Source organism: Musca autumnalis, unplaced genomic scaffold (assembly GCF_047663935.1).
Source record: "Musca autumnalis isolate F117 unplaced genomic scaffold, ASM4766393v1 scaffold_2, whole genome shotgun sequence".
NCBI lineage: Eukaryota > Metazoa > Arthropoda > Insecta > Diptera > Muscidae > Musca > Musca autumnalis.
The window spans coordinates 385,237-404,952 of NW_027411755.1; the positions used below are offsets into that span (position 1 = coordinate 385,237).

Below are 19,716 nucleotides of genomic sequence, written 5' to 3' on the forward strand. Positions count from 1 at the left end.
TTTCTATATTTTTTTGATATATACTCACCATAACTATTTCAAAAACGATTTGTATCGAGCGTACAACATCTCCTTAATATATTAATGTCGAAAAACCCATAAAAAATATTTGTTTGTATCCGAAAATAACGAAAGTCCTGGTTAAACTCGTAAAAACAAATTTTGAGCAGTGTAATAAATGGATCTAAACCTATTTCTATAAAATCCATCAAGAACCGTGGATTTAGCATCACAAAGTATTTTTGGGATAAATCGGATACAGATTCCATACCGCTAAACTTTTTAAACCTCTGTTTTCAAAAACATTTTTCGCAAATTTTTCAATTTTTGCAGTAGCTGTTTTCGCCGATCTAGTGGATGGATTTTCACGATCTATGATTTATATGATCCGGACCGCAGAAAAACTAAAATATCGCACACTCAAAAGGATATTGTAAATACTGTACCCAAAAAATAGGTATTTTTTAGACAAAATATCACACTAAACTTTTAATAATAATAATTTTTTAGTTGGCATTGAAAAAAGAACATGTCAAAATTTATTAATATGAATGATATTTTTCAAAATAGCATCATTATCGCGGTTTTAATTGTAGTCAAAGTGAGAGTTTAGAATAAGAACTGAAAAATATATATTGTAAGGCATATTTCAATGTATTTAAAACCGCGAAAAAGTAAACCAAATATAAATATATGTAAAATGGAATAGATTGTCAATTGCGAGAGGAATTTATTTAATATATATGTAGTTTAAACATTTTGGGTAAGGACAGAAAAACACAAAAAGTCAGAAATAAATATTTTATTTTACTTAAAAAAACTTCATATAGATAAATTGGCCGTGTTTGGCCGTGATTTTGTCACCTAGAACACATTACTGAAAGTCTTCTGCATTGGTAATACTAGGTTTCAAAACCCGAGTTTGCCCGTTTTTTGGTATTTATGAGATTTTATTAGGTTAGGTTAGGTTGAAAAGAGGGGCGAGTACTCGCCACATGTCCTGGTGGACATACACATAAGCCATGAAGTAGGCATGTTGTGCGCTCTAGTCTAAGTTTTTTGGTTATTAGGTTACTTCTCAATAAAAAGTCTTAAAATTGTGGAAGTTTGGTTTGAGGAAATAAACAATGAATGGAAAAAATATTGTTGTTTACAATTTCATTGCAAGTAGAATAAGTAATGGCTCGGTATATCAGTGGTTTTCTATAAACGATGCGGCAGTAGTAAGCTTTATTTTATCTCTTTATTACATATTAATCATTGATACGGTTTAAGTAGGTACTAAACTCTTTATTAGCGTATATTCAAAAAATATACAAAACTGTAGTAACAATTCGTTGGAAAATCTACTCGCGGGGACAAAATTTTTGTTACTTACTACCGTGATCGTTTTCAACATTTTGTTGTTTATAAGAAAACTTATGAAAATTGCATTGAAAAAATAACGTTGTTCGTTATATACGTAGTTGCTTATAACCGTTGTTCGTTATATCCGAATTTATCTCTAGAAATCTTTGTTTTATCTCACTTTTACACATAAATAATTTAAAAAGTAAAAAAATCGTTTAATTCCGCTTTTATTAATTTTTGTCTCAAAAACAAGGCAAATTACCTATAGTGCAGTGTTTGAAACACATGTTGTAAAAGATATGGTACAAAATCTAGCTTTGGAATTCTGAAATTACAAGTGAAATGTTTCGAATGTCAAATGAAATAATCAAATTACAACTGAAATCCTTCGAATAACATGTGAAAATGGTGTAGTTTTAAGTGCATTTATCAATAAAACACTGAAAATTAATTCTATTAATTATTATTTATTTTTTGTTTCAAATAGTCTGGCTTAATCCCATTGTTGTTGTTGTAATATTTTAAGAAAGCGAATTTATTAGTGGAAACTAACTGCCTTACCCCTTGGCGAACAATGCCAAATTTTCTCCAATAATAAATTGGTTGTTTTAAAATATTAAAACAACAGCAATGGTAATCCCAGCCAGACTATTTTGACAAAAAAAATTGCAACAGCTATGCCAATAAAACGCCACCAATGTTTTGTTGTAAAAATGACTGTACAAGCAAATGCATTTTTGAATAATCGGTACCGTGAATTACGTTCATAAAATAAAAATCTATATTTTTCATTTCTAGTTCGAATTTCCAAAAATACGGTCGTATACACATCAACACTTTAATATTTCAAATTTCAGAACTAACATGGTATTTAGTAACCTATAGTATTTTTCGTACCCCTTATGTTCGAATTACCGAAAACTCTGCCTTATTTCACCCCTACACCAAACTAAACCAACTTTCCAAATTTCAAGAACAATTACACTTACAACACTTAGTACCTTTTGGTATTTGTCATACCCTTCCAATACGAATTTGCAAATATCCAACTTTATCCCACCCCTACATACCAACGGTAACCGGCACTCCAAAATATATATATATATGTATTTGTACAAAAGCTGCGACTTTTATCGTTTAACTTGTTGTAGGGAATTTCGACTGTATTGACATAAACGTTTCGAATTAAATATGCCGATTAAACCTGTTATAACAAAGATCTCAATCATAGCACTCACTATAGGTAATTTGCCCTGTTTTTGAGGCAAAATTAATAAAGGCGGAATTAAAGGATTTTTAAATTTTTAAATTATTTATGTGTAAAAGTGAGATAAAACAAAGATTTCTACAGATAAATTTATATATAACGAACAAACCTACTAATACCAATGCAGAGGACTTTCAGTAATGCGTTCTAGGTTGCAAAATCACGGCCAATTAAGTAAAAATCTATATGAATTGAGTTTAACAAAAATAAAATATTTATTTCTGACTTTTTGTGTTTTTTGGTCACTACACAAAATGTTTAAGTTAATTATGTATTAAAAAAATTCCACACGCAATTGCCAATCTATTCCATTTTACATATATTTGTATTTGGTTTACTTTTCCGCGGTTTTAAACACATTGAAATATGCCTTATAATTTATTTATTTATTTTATTTATTTTTTTGATTGCTTAAGTCTGGAGTATTCCCCCATTGGCTTAACTTCATCATTACCTTTGAGAGTAATATTTACAAAACGCCCTGACAGTCTGCAAAATTTACTGATCGCTACCAATATCATGATTTCATCCCGGCGAAGGGAATTATCAATTGGCTTTTCAGTTTTTGAAATGATGATATATCTAGTGAAAACCTGGGGCCTAGTTATGTGATTCGATATCGAGTTGTTTCGACCTGAGTACTCAAAGTTGGGATGACAACATTCGTTATCGAGTAAAATTATCGAGTAATTGAGCATAAATTTGCGAGTAATTTATCGAGGCCAAATTGCCTATCGTAAACAAATAAAATGAAAGATTTCTTATTGTCTTTTTGTTTAAAATGTAAAAATTGTTGTTTGTTGTCGTTTTATAGAAGAAAAACGATGTTAGTAAATAATTGGCAGCATTTTTTAGACAATATAACAAGAGAAATTGGGAAAAGTCCTTTGCAGTCGTTTTTAGAAATTGTGATAAATTTAGAATCAAAATGCAAGCAATCATTAAACAAAAACTAGTTTTGCAGTCGTTAAAAAATAAGTTGAAAAATAAGCATTTCTGCAAAACAGAAAAAAATATTTAATATTAATAGCCTTTATTTTATAAGTGAAGTACATTTTAAACATTTCATCCCCCGTTGTTTACCAAAGGAAATATTCTCTCAGAGAGGCTAATGCAAAACACCCACCAAACTCTCATTTATTTTGAGAGAGGATTATTAAGGTAGATGTATTAGCAATCCGTTACAACAATGTCAAAAAGATTTTGCAAGAATTAATAATTTTCTTATTTTCTTAGCACAACTTCATACCGAAATTATTGTTCAATGTATTGTTCAAAAAATTCCACAAATATTTACATTTTTCATTCATAATTTTGTTTTTTTGGTTCTTGCTTTCAAAAAAAAACACCTTTTTTACATCTACCTTCATAATATTCCCTATAGTATACATAGGTTTTCATAGTTCGACTACCGGTTACTCTCGAAACATTCGATCAATGATTTCGATCGAATCTCGTCATGCCGCTTTTTTATCGTGTCGAAATCTTTTTCACGAGCAAATACTCGATCGAATCGAATCACGTAATTAGGCCCCTGAACTCTTTAAGTTTCGAGTATTTTCATGTTAATGAGAATGATGCTCACTGTTCGGCTTTCCAATTTAAATTTTGCAGGCTGTCAGTGCGGTTTGTAAACATTACTCCCAAAGGTAGTGATGAGGTTAAGCCAATGCACAGTGGATCCACTTGTATGGAGAAAGTGGCCAAAAATATTTCCCGTGTAAATATCAAGCTAATGCGCTAATTACAGCTTTGTGCAGCTACGAATAGTGTTTTAAGAAACCACGAGCGTAACATCCTCCCCCCTTTCCCCACTGGAGGGGGTATGCGGTAAGAATTGTTTTATGCTGTTAATACAAAATGGCATTAACAAAGGCCCCGATTATCTTATGATGCAAAAATAGGCTTGGGGAAACAAAACAATCTCTAAAACAACATAAAATCCAACAAATTTAGCGGATTAAAAAAATCAAAATTTTTGTCTGAAAAATGGTAAAGTTTTTAATGTAGACCTTATAGCGTTCTTCCTGGAAGGCACGTACCGCCAGTTTATGACACATGTGGAAGAAGATTTCTTCATCTTGCCACTGATGCCAATTATGTTAATGTACGTGGTCAGATAACAGAGTTATACGCTAATATATCCATAGAAACCCTTATCTTGAGCAGCTTTAGTAAGCGACCCACCATTTATAGTCTGGCACTAGATGGCAGCTGATTTTAATACTGAATAATCTTAAACTCATGACCTACTTTGGAAAATTATTCCCGAGGTGGGCACTGGTGGGCATCATGACTAAAACCTTAGGTCAAATTTGAGTATATGATCGAATTGGCATTACAAAATACACTAAGAAAATGTGCAGCTAACTAGAATTCCACAACACGCTAAAACACTACTTTTTAATGAAAACTAAGCTATTACCTCCTCCTTCAAAATCCACAATAATATTTGGCTATTCGTATTAGTTTCGCTATAGTTTGAATATATTTAGTTGCATTTAAAATATAGGTTATACTCACAACAAAAAATATTAGTCAAATGGTCCGACTTTTGAAGCTATTCTTAAGAAGATCGCGTTCGAATGAAACAAAAGCTAATATATTTTTAAAAAGGTCCATGTCATAGCTGTCAGTGTTGCCAGATGTTGTACCCAAATTTTGACATTCATTTTTTTATTTTTGGCCAATGGGTGGATCCACTGTGCAATGGGGGAATACTCCAAACTTAAGCAATCATATGATTGAATCTTCAACAAAAACAAAGCAAACATTTATTTATTTTTTTTTTAATTTTTCTTCGAAATTCTCACCTTGACTGCAATTTAAACCGCGATAATAGCGCTATTTTGAAAAATATCATTCATACTAATAACTAAAAAATTATTATTAAAAGTTGCAAAACCGACTTTTTGCCTCAAAAACAGGGCAAATTACCTATAGTGCATAGGCAAAGCTGAGAATGTTTATTTTCATAAACCATAAGACTGATGTAACTTTTTTATATAGTCTCTTTACATTAAATATGAAACATACCTATATGTAATAAAAATAAATAAATGTATTTATGTAAAAGTTTTTTTTATTTCTTTGCAGATTTAACTTATAACTAAGATATGTAACTCTTTTCACCAGAAGTTAACCAGGAGACCTAGAGGGTTGAATGATGGATGGATGGCCTTATTGAAACCATATCCTAAACAGTGAACTGCTTCATGTTAAACTTAAAGCAATTAAATACCAGATATACCCAATTAAATACCAGAATTACACATATATTCTTTATATTTTTGTATTGTTTTATTTTTTTATAAAAATAAATTGCAACATTCTTGTCTTTTCTTTATAAAAGTATGGCTGACTTCCGTATCGTCAATTGCATTACAAAATCTGCGAAATATTTTGTTTCTTAACGCCGTTGTACTTAACAACTGCGAGGCTACGTGTTTTAAAAAGTCAAAAATACGCATTTTTAACGCAGGTAAAAAGCTAACATGTATAATTTTTATTTCTGATGCATTTAGTTGCATTGTCGATTAACAATGTATGAGTGTGCAACTGAAATATTTTGACGAAATGTGAACAACACAAAGTAATTGACGATACGGAAGTCAGCCTATTTATTTATTATTCAGTAAATGTAAAACCTTTTGTCCGAAACGCAAAACTACGTCTGGTCAATATGCGTTAAACATTTATATTGGGACTTATTTATGCTGATAAGTATTTACAGGGAGATATTTTGTTCTTTCAACACCCAACATGCCACAAATCGGGGAAAATGTGACTGTACACGTTAATAAGTTAATTTCAATAGCACCTCTATTCGGATATAAGACGTACTCGTTCCAAATTTTCCAGTTCAAGGCGTAGAATTTCGATCTTGCACAACACGCGGCAAGGCATTTTCGATATAGGGTGATATTATACAAACCCAATTATTCTGTTTGTCAGGAATCAAACCCATGATCTGTGATTCAGATGCAGCCATCACGGTAACATACTATCTAATAAAAACATGGGGGCATTTCAGCTTTGTTTATTTCAAAACAAATCAAATTTGTATGTGTCCTCCTTCAATAACATTTTTTCGTTAAAAAAGGTCCTTTTGTTTCAATTGGATTGAATTAAATACAAAAAGATTAAGAAAATCCATAAACCTATCGATGTCAACCAAGTTCTACGCAGAGAGTGACCGCAAATCCCTGGAAATCGGGTTTTTCTGATTTTCCCTTTATAGAGCCGTAAATTTCAAAAGTGCGACACTTTTGCCATACCAGGCGAACAGAATTGCAGAATTGCCAGAAAGTGGATGCAAATTTTATTTTTTCCTAATTATGTGATTCACCCTGTGTTTACGTGTGAGATGTGTGCGATTTACAGCATACTTTTAGGCACGTTTATAAAAATTTGGCTTATGGAAGTTTCTTAAGGCTTCGAATTTAGAGCGAGATCCTAAAAGTATGCTGTTAAGTGTAAAATTTCAAAGTGAAGACACGAACGGTGGTTGGCTTGGCTGTTGTTTTCTCTAGTTTAATTTTACATACTTACAAAAAATTCATCCATGACCTCAGTTCAAATAAAACAATATTAATTGTCGTTTAATTGCACGAAGAGAAATTTATTCGTTTTATTTTTAAGTAAATAATAAAATAATTTATATATTTTTTCGTGACTTCTTGCATAATACATTACAATTTTGTTAAAGAGTTATACAAAACCAATCTGTCAACTTCTTCATTTCCAATCAATCACTCTCTTGGAGAAATGCATTTTAGGAATGACGATGCTGGCAAATTCTTAGAAATTAAAATAGTCTGGTGGCTTAAATAATATATAGTCTAATTTCTTATATAATATCTTTGGATTTATGATTATTTATTGTAATTGTTTAAACTATAATACTACGCACACACATACATTTATAAAGAGAAGAAAAATCAAGTGTGTATTAATTATACATGTGTATTCAAAAGATATTGCATATTGCACACAAATCAGTATGTCTTCATGTATTTTTTCCCGTAATTATTTTAAAGTAAAACGGTGTTAGTGTTCAAACGAAATAGTTTTTTCTCATATGTGGTTATTTAATTAATGTAATTGTTATACTTTTGTTTACATTTTTCTTGATATGCAAATAAGAGGAAACCCTTTAGGAAAGATTTCTTTGATAGAAACAAATAAAATGAGCACTTGTGCTTTTTGTAGTTCAAATTAGGAGTATGGAATTTTTTTAATTCATATTTGTCTAACGCAGCATTAAACTTTAAATTTAATTGGAATTCAGTCTTACCAGGATTTTTCAGTAATGTCTTCACCAAATAACTTTATACATATGTAGTTTTAATGACAATTTTCTAAAAGTACATGAATGAAATTAAATTACAAAATGCTTAGAAAATATTCGGCTTTAAATTAGACTTTGAACTGACAGCTAGATTGTGCACTGCTATTAAAAACAATTTATAGTGTCTGTTAGTATTTCTTTATTATTTAAAACGATTAAATAGTATATTAATTTCAGTAAATTATAAAAAATATTAACCATTTTGCATACCATGATATTATACATACACATAGACATTTTGCAAGTACTTCTCAGTTCTCTTTTACTGGTTATCGAACAGCACTTGCACAAATTTTTATTTTTGATAATTATTCTAAGTTGAAACTAAAACTGCGACAAATACAATTCAACAATTCAAGTATTTGTATGTAAACAGAACACAAAATATGTTAATATTTCTATTTTAGGAATATATGCATGTCACTTTTTTTATAACTTTTGCAAATACCAAAAAATTCTGCGTCGCCAAAATATGTATGTACGTTCTTCGATATTTTCGAAAAAATATAACAAAAGAGAATAATAATTAGGATCATTTTAAAATTTGAAGTTTTTTTGTAAAAATATAGCCCATAATGTTTGGTAATGAAGTTAAAAATAATAAATAAAAATTCAGTTTTGTAAATCATCTGCAGGATGCCTTGCAAATATTCTATGGTTAATTTCTATTGCAAAAAATTTTGTCTTAAAATACGTACAGGCTTTTATACATTTGACCGATTATAACCACCGCAGGTTGGTTGACCGTTGTTGGTAGTTGCATGAGGTTCCCTTTATCATTTTTTACTGCTAATTTGTTAGGGTGTTTTATGATGTAATTAAGCAACTCTATTGTTATATTGTGTAGTTTCAAGTATGCATGCAACACTGAGAGCAAAAAGTTAGCTTTGTTTGTAATTGATTATTGTGAGTGAGATTATTTTGTGAAATATGCTCTGTTCCAAATAATGTATTCGATACCATAATATATGTATATGGCACGATATGTTTGGTGTATGAAGAATTTATAATATCAGTTATTAAATAAAGTGTTTTTTATCGATTTCTGTCTGTCCAACTACTAAGGAAACTGAAAAACAGCAAAATGGTATTACCCAGCATTAAAATATTTTTAAAAAGTTTTCTGTTAACATTTTCTATTTTAATAACATAGACACCGATTCTGTTTTTCAATATTTTTGTTGTTTACATATACATAGGTATGAAGGTATTTTGTATTGAATGTTTCTTTGTTTTTATCTGATAATAAATTATTTGCTTTCTTTTTTTTAAATTGTCGACATGAATTATTTCATGTATAAGGTTAAATATTCATAAGCTATATACGTGTTAATTTTCTGATTTATATAATAATTTGTTTTTTTTTATTTATTTATTAATTCTTTTTATTTTTTGAGAAGGCCTTTGGGCGGCTTTGTCTGAGACATTATTTATACTTGTTTGTCTATTTCGGTAATCTAAGAAATTAAATTAAAGCTGAGCTTTTGAATTGATTTTGATGTTGTGCTTTGTTCATAGAAACCAAATGTGTGTTTATGTTAAATTAAAACTTCCTCTGTAGCCATAATATAAAGATTTTTACATTACTGTATTAATTATCCGCCGTTATATTTCCCTGATAAAAAACTGTATTATATATTCGATTAATTTAATTAACATTTGTTTGAGATTTTAGATTTCAACACATAAGTACATGTGAATCTGATGTGCATATTATCATTGCGGAATACGTTTTGTTCTACCGCATTGTTTTTCTATCAAAATGTAAAAAGTATAAAAGAGTAACCTGTTTCTTTACAACATAGAGAAAAAATCAGGAGGTTAAAATAAAAATGAAGTACATTATTATACAGATCAGATATTAATTAGTTATCACACCATTTGAATTATAATATAATGTATACTGGCGGGAGGTTTTCTTTGTCTTGGTTTTCTTAGTTTAAATATTTCTTAATAGTAATCTACTAATATTTGTATGTGCTCATATTTTATTAATTGAATTACCCATTACCAGTTTAATATGGGACAAAAGTAATGAATTTGATGAACTCGCGAGGTAATTCTGTCCCATGTTTTTGTGAAACAGAAATACGAATATTTCGAACGAAGTAGCTTTTAAAAAGATTTGCGGCCCTTTTTCTATTGGGCAGTTTTTGGCAAAAAGTGACCCAACCGTAAAATATTTGTTTTTGATCTTGTAATTCTTCGAGATTTGTGTTTGACTCGAGCCCATGCAATAAACCAATGATAGTTTTATTTTATTACATGACCTCGAGTCAAACAAAAATCTTAAAGAATTAAAATATATAAGTCGAACCTCGATTATCCGGGATAGAAAATAAATGTTGTCGTTGTTTCGATTGCCTCTATTATCCATTATAAACTCTATTGTCGGGGAGTAAAAGCACACCTTTCAATTAATTTGATTAAGAAATTCTCCTGTTTCACACAATGTGTTGTGTGTATTTATGCGGTCACAAAAACAAGTAAGGAAGACAAGCATAAATTTCTTTATGCCCCCGAAAGATTTTTATGTAGATGTAAATTCTTGAATTCTTAATTTTATTTCATTTCTTTCCTTAAACCAATATAATAAAAATAGCACAGTTTAATATTATTGTGCAAATGTGTACGATATTATTCCATTTTTACTAAGTAATGTGTTCAAAAGCCGCATAAAACGTGTTGACTCCATTATCCGTGAAAATCGATTATCCGTAATGCCTCCGGTCCCGACCATCACGGATAATCGAGGTCCGACTGTATTACAAAACCCTTTTTTTTAATTTTTCTACTAGCAAATCCGAAAACTACTACTTTTTCAAAAACAAACATATGATCCCGTGTACGTATGTACGTGAATATTGATTTCAAGTTGTGATCGCCTGCTTAAATACGTTTATAACTACTTAGCACATAGGTATATGTATGTACGTTTAATACTAATTTTTAATAATAAATAATATCATTGATTTGTTTTTCTTTAACATTGCTTTGCTACTACAGAATTTATGTTTGCTTTCTTGTTGTCTTTGTTTTTATTGAAATGTAAATTGTTCAATAATATTAGTAATAATATTATTATCTGCTATTTATATATGTATGTATATTTAAAATATGATCGCTCTCCTGATGAGTATTTACATTAATAATTAGTGTTTAATTTATGCACTACTAGACTGGGCTACTATCACATTTATTATGAAAAGAGGTTTTTAGGGGCATATTGGATACTGGTTGGGCGCTTTTTATCTCCCTAATATGCATAAATGACGATTTTAATGCTATTGCATGGCTTGCACCCAATGTAGAAAATTTATTCATAATTGCTTCTCGCTAAATTAAATTCAAGTTTACACAGCGGCTTTAATATTCCTTGCTAAACTTTTTGGATTATTTACAATATTTATTGTTGTTGTTTTGCATACTTGTTTACAATCTAATATCATAGTTAGTTTGTGAGTATATTCAGTTGTTGAATTTTTACAATTATTTATTGTAGTTGGACTTAATTAAAACTAGAAACAACAAACGGGACACAAGTCAAGTACTTATCAGTTCTCTTGTACCCAAAAATTTCACAAATGTTTGGGTTATCGAACAGACCTATTATTTTTCAACTAGCTGTAATCTCACTATTTTTGACCGATTTAGAAAGATCAACTAAATTGAAAGCAAGAACATATAGCTTGCTAAGTACATTTTTGGCGAACAAATAAAGTGATGGACTGGAGATAATCAACATTTATAAGTATTGAAATATATACAGTTAGACATCAAATGTATTGCAAAAACCAAAATTGTAGAAAATTTCATATTAATTGTTCGTTTATGGCAACAAATTATGTAAAAACTATACGGTTTTTGTGCAAATCTCTTGCTATTGGTCCTTAAAACAATATTCCGTCAAAATATACAAAGTTTATTTGCGATTTATAAATAATACGGTTAAAAATAGGAATTACCTACTTCTTGAGGGTAACAATAAATGTATTGCAAAAATTGCCAAGTCTATGGTTTCTTTGAGAATTGCCAAAGGTGTATTCCTTAATGAGTTGTCTATTCACTTTGGACATTCATTGTAGCTTTAATGAGTTCAGTTAACCAAAAATTAAGGCTCGGCATGTTACACTCTAAGGGTACTGGGTCCCCAATTGTTAGTAAAGCTCGACCTTTCCTAAAATGGACCCAACAAATTTTATACGGGTTAATATCAGGATTATGACCCGAGGTATTTATCAGTTTAGTGTTGTTATATTACAGAGCAATTTACACAAATAAGATTAATATGTCATGATCAGGTCTTTGGAATGGCGGTAGTCGAATTTGTTTGAGCTTTCTGGATCCCTTTTCGTAACTTTCAGAATGACTATTAAATAATTCCTAATCACGTCAGTGGGGATGTCGTCCCAATCTAGGGCATTTTCTGGAATTCACCGTTCATCCATTTCACATTACACATGCACTTCACCTGTGAAAGCAATTGCGTTCCTGTATTTCACGTGAAAAGAGCTTTCATATTTCACGAAAGAATTTTGCAAAGCTTTATTAGAGCTTTCAAACTTTATCATTAACAATGAAAAAATATCGGTCTGCGTTGGCGCATCAACGAATACACATGCATGTGTGGGTATGTACGCTTTGTTCGTTTGATTGTTTACGAAACAGACATAAACAAAGAAACATGTTAAAGAGCAACATGTTAAATTTTAGTCCTATACAGTTTTTTTGTAGAAAATTTCAAAAAAAATATGGATTCACTCAGCCCTCGCCATCAATATTACAGTGTGAGGAATACACCCCAACCAGGTGTGAAGTGTTTTGCAGAACAGCTTTAGGTGTGTTCGATACACGTGCGATGCAAAGGTGAATGCCAGAATTGCCCGAGAACCGATTTCGCATACTAGGTATTTTCCTTTGTAAAAAATATAGTACCCAAAAAATTGGTATTCCAGCTTTTCCAGTAGAGGTTTAATTTCCATATTTGATGGGTTTATTATGATGGTAGAGAATAATATCTATCCATTTCGTAAAAATAAAGTTATTCCAGGTAGGTAGGTTGTTTCAAACTACTGCACTGAGGGTCTATTTTTCCCCTATACTTTCTAGAGGTATTTTGACGGTTTCAAAGCGGAAATCAGACTGTTATACATTGGTCCATTTTCCGACAATACATATTGAGTTAAACATTAATTCTTTGCATACCTGTCTTTAGCAGATTCGCCACTGTTTATTGTTAATATGGTCCCATGCACTTTTTATTTGTCTGAAGACCCTCCATGACGGCGTTTTTATTAGTGTTGGGCAATCCGGGTCTTTCACTTCGTTCGTTGGCTCTTTTTCGTTCGTACGAAACGATATGAGCCACTTTGTGTGTGTGCAAATTTGTGATGCTAGCGCTGACGCAGCTTGTGTGAGTTTGTCTGTGTGCAAAAAATGGTGGTGGTTACTGTTTTGAATATGAACGAAAGAAGCAAAACAGAGGAGCTTAAAGAACGAGATGAACCATATGAGCCATTGATTTACTGAACGATAGTAGCTAACTGAATCATTGATTGTTTTGCGTGTGCAAATTTGTGAGTTGATTGCGTGAGTTTGTTTGTAAAACTAATTAAAATCACAAGTTTTACATAATATCATATCAACTCTATCTAATTATAACGTTTGTAAATGAAAGGCCAAATAAATTAAATATTAAATCCTTGTAATAAAAAAGGTGATGGTTCTACTGCTAATTTTGTAAGCAGCAATGTCTTGGCCATCAGGGATCTAAATGAACGATATAAAATAATGTGCTGGATACGGATCCGTTCGTTCCTTTCACGGAGTCGTTCTTTTGAACCGGTTCATTCAAGAACGACACAAGTCTAGATTTTATCTATCACATTCAATACTGTTGGACCATTATTAGCCGCAAACGTCATAAAAATGCATAATGATTACAAAAATTTGCAAAAATGATCAGTTTTAAAATACGATTTTTTCCTTTGCAATACATTTATTGTCACCTAAATGTGGTAGGTAATTCTTCTTTTAGTCGGTATTTGTTATAAATTGCTAATAAATTTTGTATATTTTGACGGAATATTGTTATAGCAAGAAATTTGCACAAAACCCGTATAGTATTTACATATTTTGTTGCTATAAAAGAACAATTATTATGAAATTTTTTAAAATTTTGGTCTTTGCAATACATTTGCTGTCTAACTGTATGTACATACTATGTACTACATATGCCTGTTCGCAGGAAGTTAATTTTGACTTGCGCATGTTTGTATGTTTTGTTTCGAATTACTCTTCGACATATGATTACTTATTTCTAAATGAAACAATTTGTTATTCTTATACTATAATAGCTGCCTTTATATTTTATATAAAATTTGTGTTAATTTTAGAAATATTTACCTTTCATGTGTGTGAAACTTTAGGACATAAATTGTCATTGTGATATGAGTTGAATAGATTGTATGTATCCTATACATGTTTGTGTAGACATTGTGGTTATTACAGATTACTACTTTGCAGTCCATGATCCCGTGATGTACATTCTGTAAATAAGAATATAGTAGTTATGTCTTTTGTCATGGTTACACTATTCCAACAATTACGTTACCTTCAAATAAATTCGGGCAATTTGTATTTTCATTGAAAATTTGTGCTTCTGACATTTTGTTGTTACTACAGTTGATGCTAGTCCTTATTTTATATTTATATAAATAAACGTTTTGTTCTTTGTAATTATAGAGTGTGGAAACCATCATGAAACGAGTTCCAGCAGATGACTATATACAATGCTATTGGCTGTAAATGCAAATCAATTCAAGTGTAGAAGACAAACAAAATAAAACAACATGACAAAGTATAGTTTGAAAACTAAACAAAATTTTCTATTAAAAAATAAAACACAAAATATGATTTTTACACAGTTTTTGTTTTTCATAAAATACATGAGAATTCTGTGACAGAGATTGAATTATTAAATACTAACAAAAATATACAATCTACAAACTATTATTATCTTATATTGTACATATGAAAATCTTTTAAAATATTTATACATCAATATGTACGTATATGCTTAATTGTATATACAAATTATTCCTAAGATATTTTGAAATTAAATTAAACAAGATGATTTTCTTGCGTAGAATACTTTTGGAGTTATTATCATTGCTAAATACAGTTGAGAGGAGTGATTTGTGATGATCGTGAAAAAAAAAGAGAAGATGAAATCCTTATTTTTTCCCGGTTAGAAGAAAAAAAACTAAAAGCTAATAATACCACTATTATGTATGTAACATTTCTCTTGAAAACATTAAAATGACTCTTGGTGTACTATTAAATTTTTAAACTAGCTCAACTTGCTTAGCACTGTTAACTGGTTTTTGCCTATAGATTACATGTGTGAGTATGAGAGTAAGAATAACATTTTACATTATAATACAATTTTATTTAATTTTCACACATATCCGCATGTATGTATATTTATGTATGGATGTGTTTGCTTAAGATAGTCTACATATACATATTAGGGTTTTCAACATTATTTTAGCATTGAGTTGTCATTTCTACTTATTTCGTCTGCATTGAACGACACAATTTACAAAATTATAAATTCATAGATTATTTTAGTATAATTAAAAACCTCAAGCTATTTCTATAATAAATATATATTTTTACAAAGAAAACCACGGTGTGTGTCAGAGAGATACATTTGTATAGTTTGTTATTGATTTTCCTAGTTCTCAGTAAAAAACAAAACCGAACAAATATCATTCACGTTTGTTTATCGTAAATCTATTAAATTCTTCCTTATTTATTGCAATATATGTATAAAATACAAAAATACTTTTGTTTCTTCACAGTTTTAAAATTTCACAATTTGTCTTTTTTGTTATAATCGCATACATACATATATGAATATATCTATTAAATAAAATTATATATTACATACTTCTTAGTATGAGCCTGTTTTTCAAAATTGGAGACATTCAGTAAAAAAGTGTTTTTTGTTCGGAAATCTAGGCACACAAAATCGTTTTATAAAATCAGTTTGAAAGATTTTGTTTTATAATTTTGTTTCAATATACATATGTACAAGCTATTTTCCGATTTCGTACTAAATCTTGAATAATTCTTAATATGTCGACGATTTGTCAAACTTATTTCCACTAATAAAATAATATATTTTCTTTTGTTCACATTTGAATAAACTGAAGTTTCTATCAGAACAAATTTCCACTTAAAACACTCAAAACTGATGTCCCCAATTTCCAACTAAATCACATTAGTCATCATTTGAGCGTATTGTATATATTGTCAATAAGACCTGAATCGGGCTGGCTTTCATTGAAGGTGTTGGGAACCCTTGACGTTAAAGCATTGTCAACGCTATTTGGTACATCAACTGAAGTCACGAGCGAACAGTTGTGTAAATTATGTGATTTTGGTTTGTCGCTATCTTTATTTGTTTGTCGAAGATCTCCTAAGCGTTCATCTCCTAAGTAAACGGTATGGTAACTGATTGGACTCTCAGAACAAGTAATCTGCACACGGCTGATAGCATTACCCAAGACGTTGGCTGCAGACGGTTGGGGATACGTTAAAGAGGCATAGTCACCAAAATCGTCTGAGATCTGTGTGGAATGTGTTATACCGGAAAACGTATCGCGAGTCTGAGAAGAAGGAATGCCACCTATAGCACTTGCTTCATGACAAATTTCAGCATAAATATTTTCTTTCGCGTAGTCTATTAAATGTAAAGCTTGACACATATTACCCGTAGGTACATCTGGGGGACTGCCTTCATCACTGGATAGGATAAGGGAATCCCTAACACTTGAATAGGGCAAATCATCTTCAATGAGATGGATGGGGGTCAATGGCGTGTTATGTGGGGTGTTGGAGTTATTTATCAACAACGACAGACCACCTGCAGCTCTGCGGCCAGTGACAGGTTCACCAATACTAAAATCTAATTGTTTTTCACCACTTCTGCTGCCTGATTGGGCTTTTAGTTGAGCCAAGGACTTTTTATTTTCGCCTATTTGTAACTTCTGAGGCAACGAGAAATTCAACAATTGATGTAGACTTGATGATGATTTGCTATATTGCTTCGTCTTTACATGGAACTCATGGTAGAGCTTTTCAGTTATAAAGGAACTCTGTAGAGGTTCACGATTTTCCATATCGTCTATATCAGTGCCAGATTCCGAAATGGTGTCTGTGGTATTATGTGATGCCAAAATGTCAGGTTTACGGTATTTTCTACCAATTAGTTCAATGTCTTGCAGAGACAACGACTTTTGTAGAACATTGGGTTCGTTCGAATTTGAGCTGTTGAACTTTTTAAATCGTTCATCGATGGTGGTCAAAGTAGTCGTTTCGGTGTCAGAACAGCCAACGTCCGATTGGCATCCACTAGGCTCAGAAATACATTCCTGCTCATTGGATTTGTGCCCAAACCTTTCTTGAAGAAGTTTCGACATGTCTGAATATCTCTCCATGCTCATTTTCTTTGCTTGGGCATCGATATCGCTCGATGTTAATAACTTTTCGGAATTTTTGTCTTGTTTTCGGAACCATTTTTTCTTAGTCGTCTGAAAAACTTTCATTTTCTCAGTTATTCGATTCGACTGATCATCAAACGTCTGTTCCTTACTCTCCATGTTGGCCAAATCAGATTTACTCAGGAATATTATAGAGTCTTCCTTTTCGTGAGCCGGAATTGTAGTTTTTTCTCTTCTCAGCAGTTTTGGAAAGTGCAGAGGCTTTAAAATTTTTAAGCCTTCTACACGAGATTTGGACGCCGATCTTTCAGACCGCTGTAAAATTTCCACTTCTACCATTTTCAAAAATTGATCACAGTTAAATTGACAGAATTTCAAAATATTCTGAACGTTGGGATTTGCAAACATACGCTGCTCATTTTCAAAGCCTAGGGTGTTTTTCACCAAATTCATTTCTTTGGTTAAATGGAGTTTGCGCAGATGTAGAGGACTCTGCATTTCGACATCTTCAATGGGGCAAGCAATTATTATGTTCTCGGTACTGATTCGCGTTACGCAAATATTCTCAGGTATAGCACTAGCACATCCATTAGGACCTGAAATGTACTTTAAAGTCACGGGTAGCTCTTTGTTGGGCGTTACCAGCGCAGTCATTCGATGTACGCAATCGGTATTCAGTTTTCGTTGGCCGTTATCGCCCGATATATCCAATCGTTTTTGCAAAATTTGCGGTATGCCAGGTTCTATTTCGTAGAATTTTCCTTTAGTAGCCAGGGATACGTAAAGCGTTTGCCTCTGTTCATTCAACAGTTGAGCATAACGGGTGCGTTCTTTCTCCCGCCCATGATAAGAACTCTGTTTTGAAGCACCCAAACCACCGCACGTTATTGACGTTATTGTTGGTGTAAGTGAACTGTGATCTTGCTTGCCATCTTCGTAGACAGCTAGTAATTTGAAAACTTGCCCTCCTCTTGCTGTTGTCTTCACATAGTGTGGCCTATTGTGAGAGTTGTTTGTATTCGATGAATAAATATGCAAACATCCTTCTGTGGGGGAGTTAGCATTGTTCCCATTGGGTTGAGATTCGATAAATGCAGCCATATTCTCAACTGATACAAATTTGCAAACACGTTCTCTAACCAATTGCACTAGAGAAGTATATAAAGTTGCCGTTGGTGCTCCTTTATCATTCAGCATGGAGAAATAACCTAGAATTGAAAAAGATACGTAAATATTCTATTACAATTAAAAGGTCTCCATATCAAATTGGGTATGGATATTAATTGATGAATGTTTTAGATGTTTCTACACACTTTTCATTAATATATTCCAATAATTCTGAAAAGTTTGGTATTTTTGTTTGTTTTTATTTCCAAAATTGAGGCTTTGAGAATTTATGTTATTATAGTACGTTTATATATAACCGGATTTAACAAACCCACTGGGTTCAAATGTCAATTCCTTTGCGTATACTTCAAATAAATCCTCATTAAGAAGGTTAACCCTTCAAAAAGCTATAATATAAACATGACCTTAGTTTCGTTTTTGTTTCATTTTTTTACGCGATTTTGAACTAATGGACAAGAAATATGTATGGGATTAAGAATGAAACACCACCTTCTTCCATCTGCATTTATATAAATGGTTTAGTTTAGTTCCTGAAAATTTTTGTGATTTCAATTTAGACATGTCATAAGGAATTGTGTTTAAACTCAAATGAATTCAATTATGTCCCAATTTACATTAGGCGAGTTTACTTGCGGCAATTGTCAGTTTGATGGAGAGAGAGGTGAGGTATATGGTAACCCTTTGCCTCTCAACGCCCTCTCTCACCCACAAACTGGCAATTGCCGCAAGTAAACTCACCTAATGTAAATTGGGACTAAGGGCATGTTTATATTAAAGCCTTTTGCAGGGTTAACCTTCTTAATTCGGATTTACTTGACGTATACGTAAAGGAATTGACATTTGAAACCCAGTGGGTTTGTTAAATCCGCTTATATATAAACGTACTGTAAGAATCAAATATTTTAATAGGTAAAAGAATAGACCATATTTATATTAGCCAATTTTCCTTGCGGCAACTGTCAGTTTGAGGGAGAGAGAGATGAGGTATATGGTAACCCTTTGCTTCTCAACACCCGCTCTTACCGACAAACTGACAATTGCCGTAAGGAAAATTGCCTAATGTAAATATGGACTAAGTTATCCTTCCTAACAGCACTTTCATGAATAAATCT

The 19,716-nt window shown here is 31.5% G+C and overlaps 1 protein-coding gene and 1 long non-coding RNA gene across 10 annotated transcripts in view; one reads left to right on the forward strand and one right to left on the reverse strand.

Annotated features, from left to right (window-relative positions):
- The window catches only part of LOC141393480 (uncharacterized), a 328,761-nt gene extending 322,793 nt beyond the window's left edge, over positions 1-5,968 (forward strand). The window contains exon 4 of the long non-coding RNA XR_012410110.1: positions 5,714-5,968. This is a non-coding gene — a long non-coding RNA (uncharacterized lncRNA). The remainder of the gene's footprint in view (positions 1-5,713) is intronic.
- Positions 5,969-14,827: 8,859 nt separating this feature from the next.
- Positions 14,828-19,716, reverse strand: part of B4 (imaginal disc development protein B4) — a 164,586-nt gene continuing 159,697 nt past the window's right edge. For all 9 annotated transcript variants that reach the window (XM_073966480.1, XM_073966481.1, XM_073966488.1 and 6 more), the window contains one exon: positions 14,828-18,684. In XM_073966480.1, the coding sequence (XP_073822581.1) occupies positions 16,262-18,684 (2,423 nt within the window). In that variant the 3' untranslated portion in view covers positions 14,828-16,261. The remainder of the gene's footprint in view (positions 18,685-19,716) is intronic.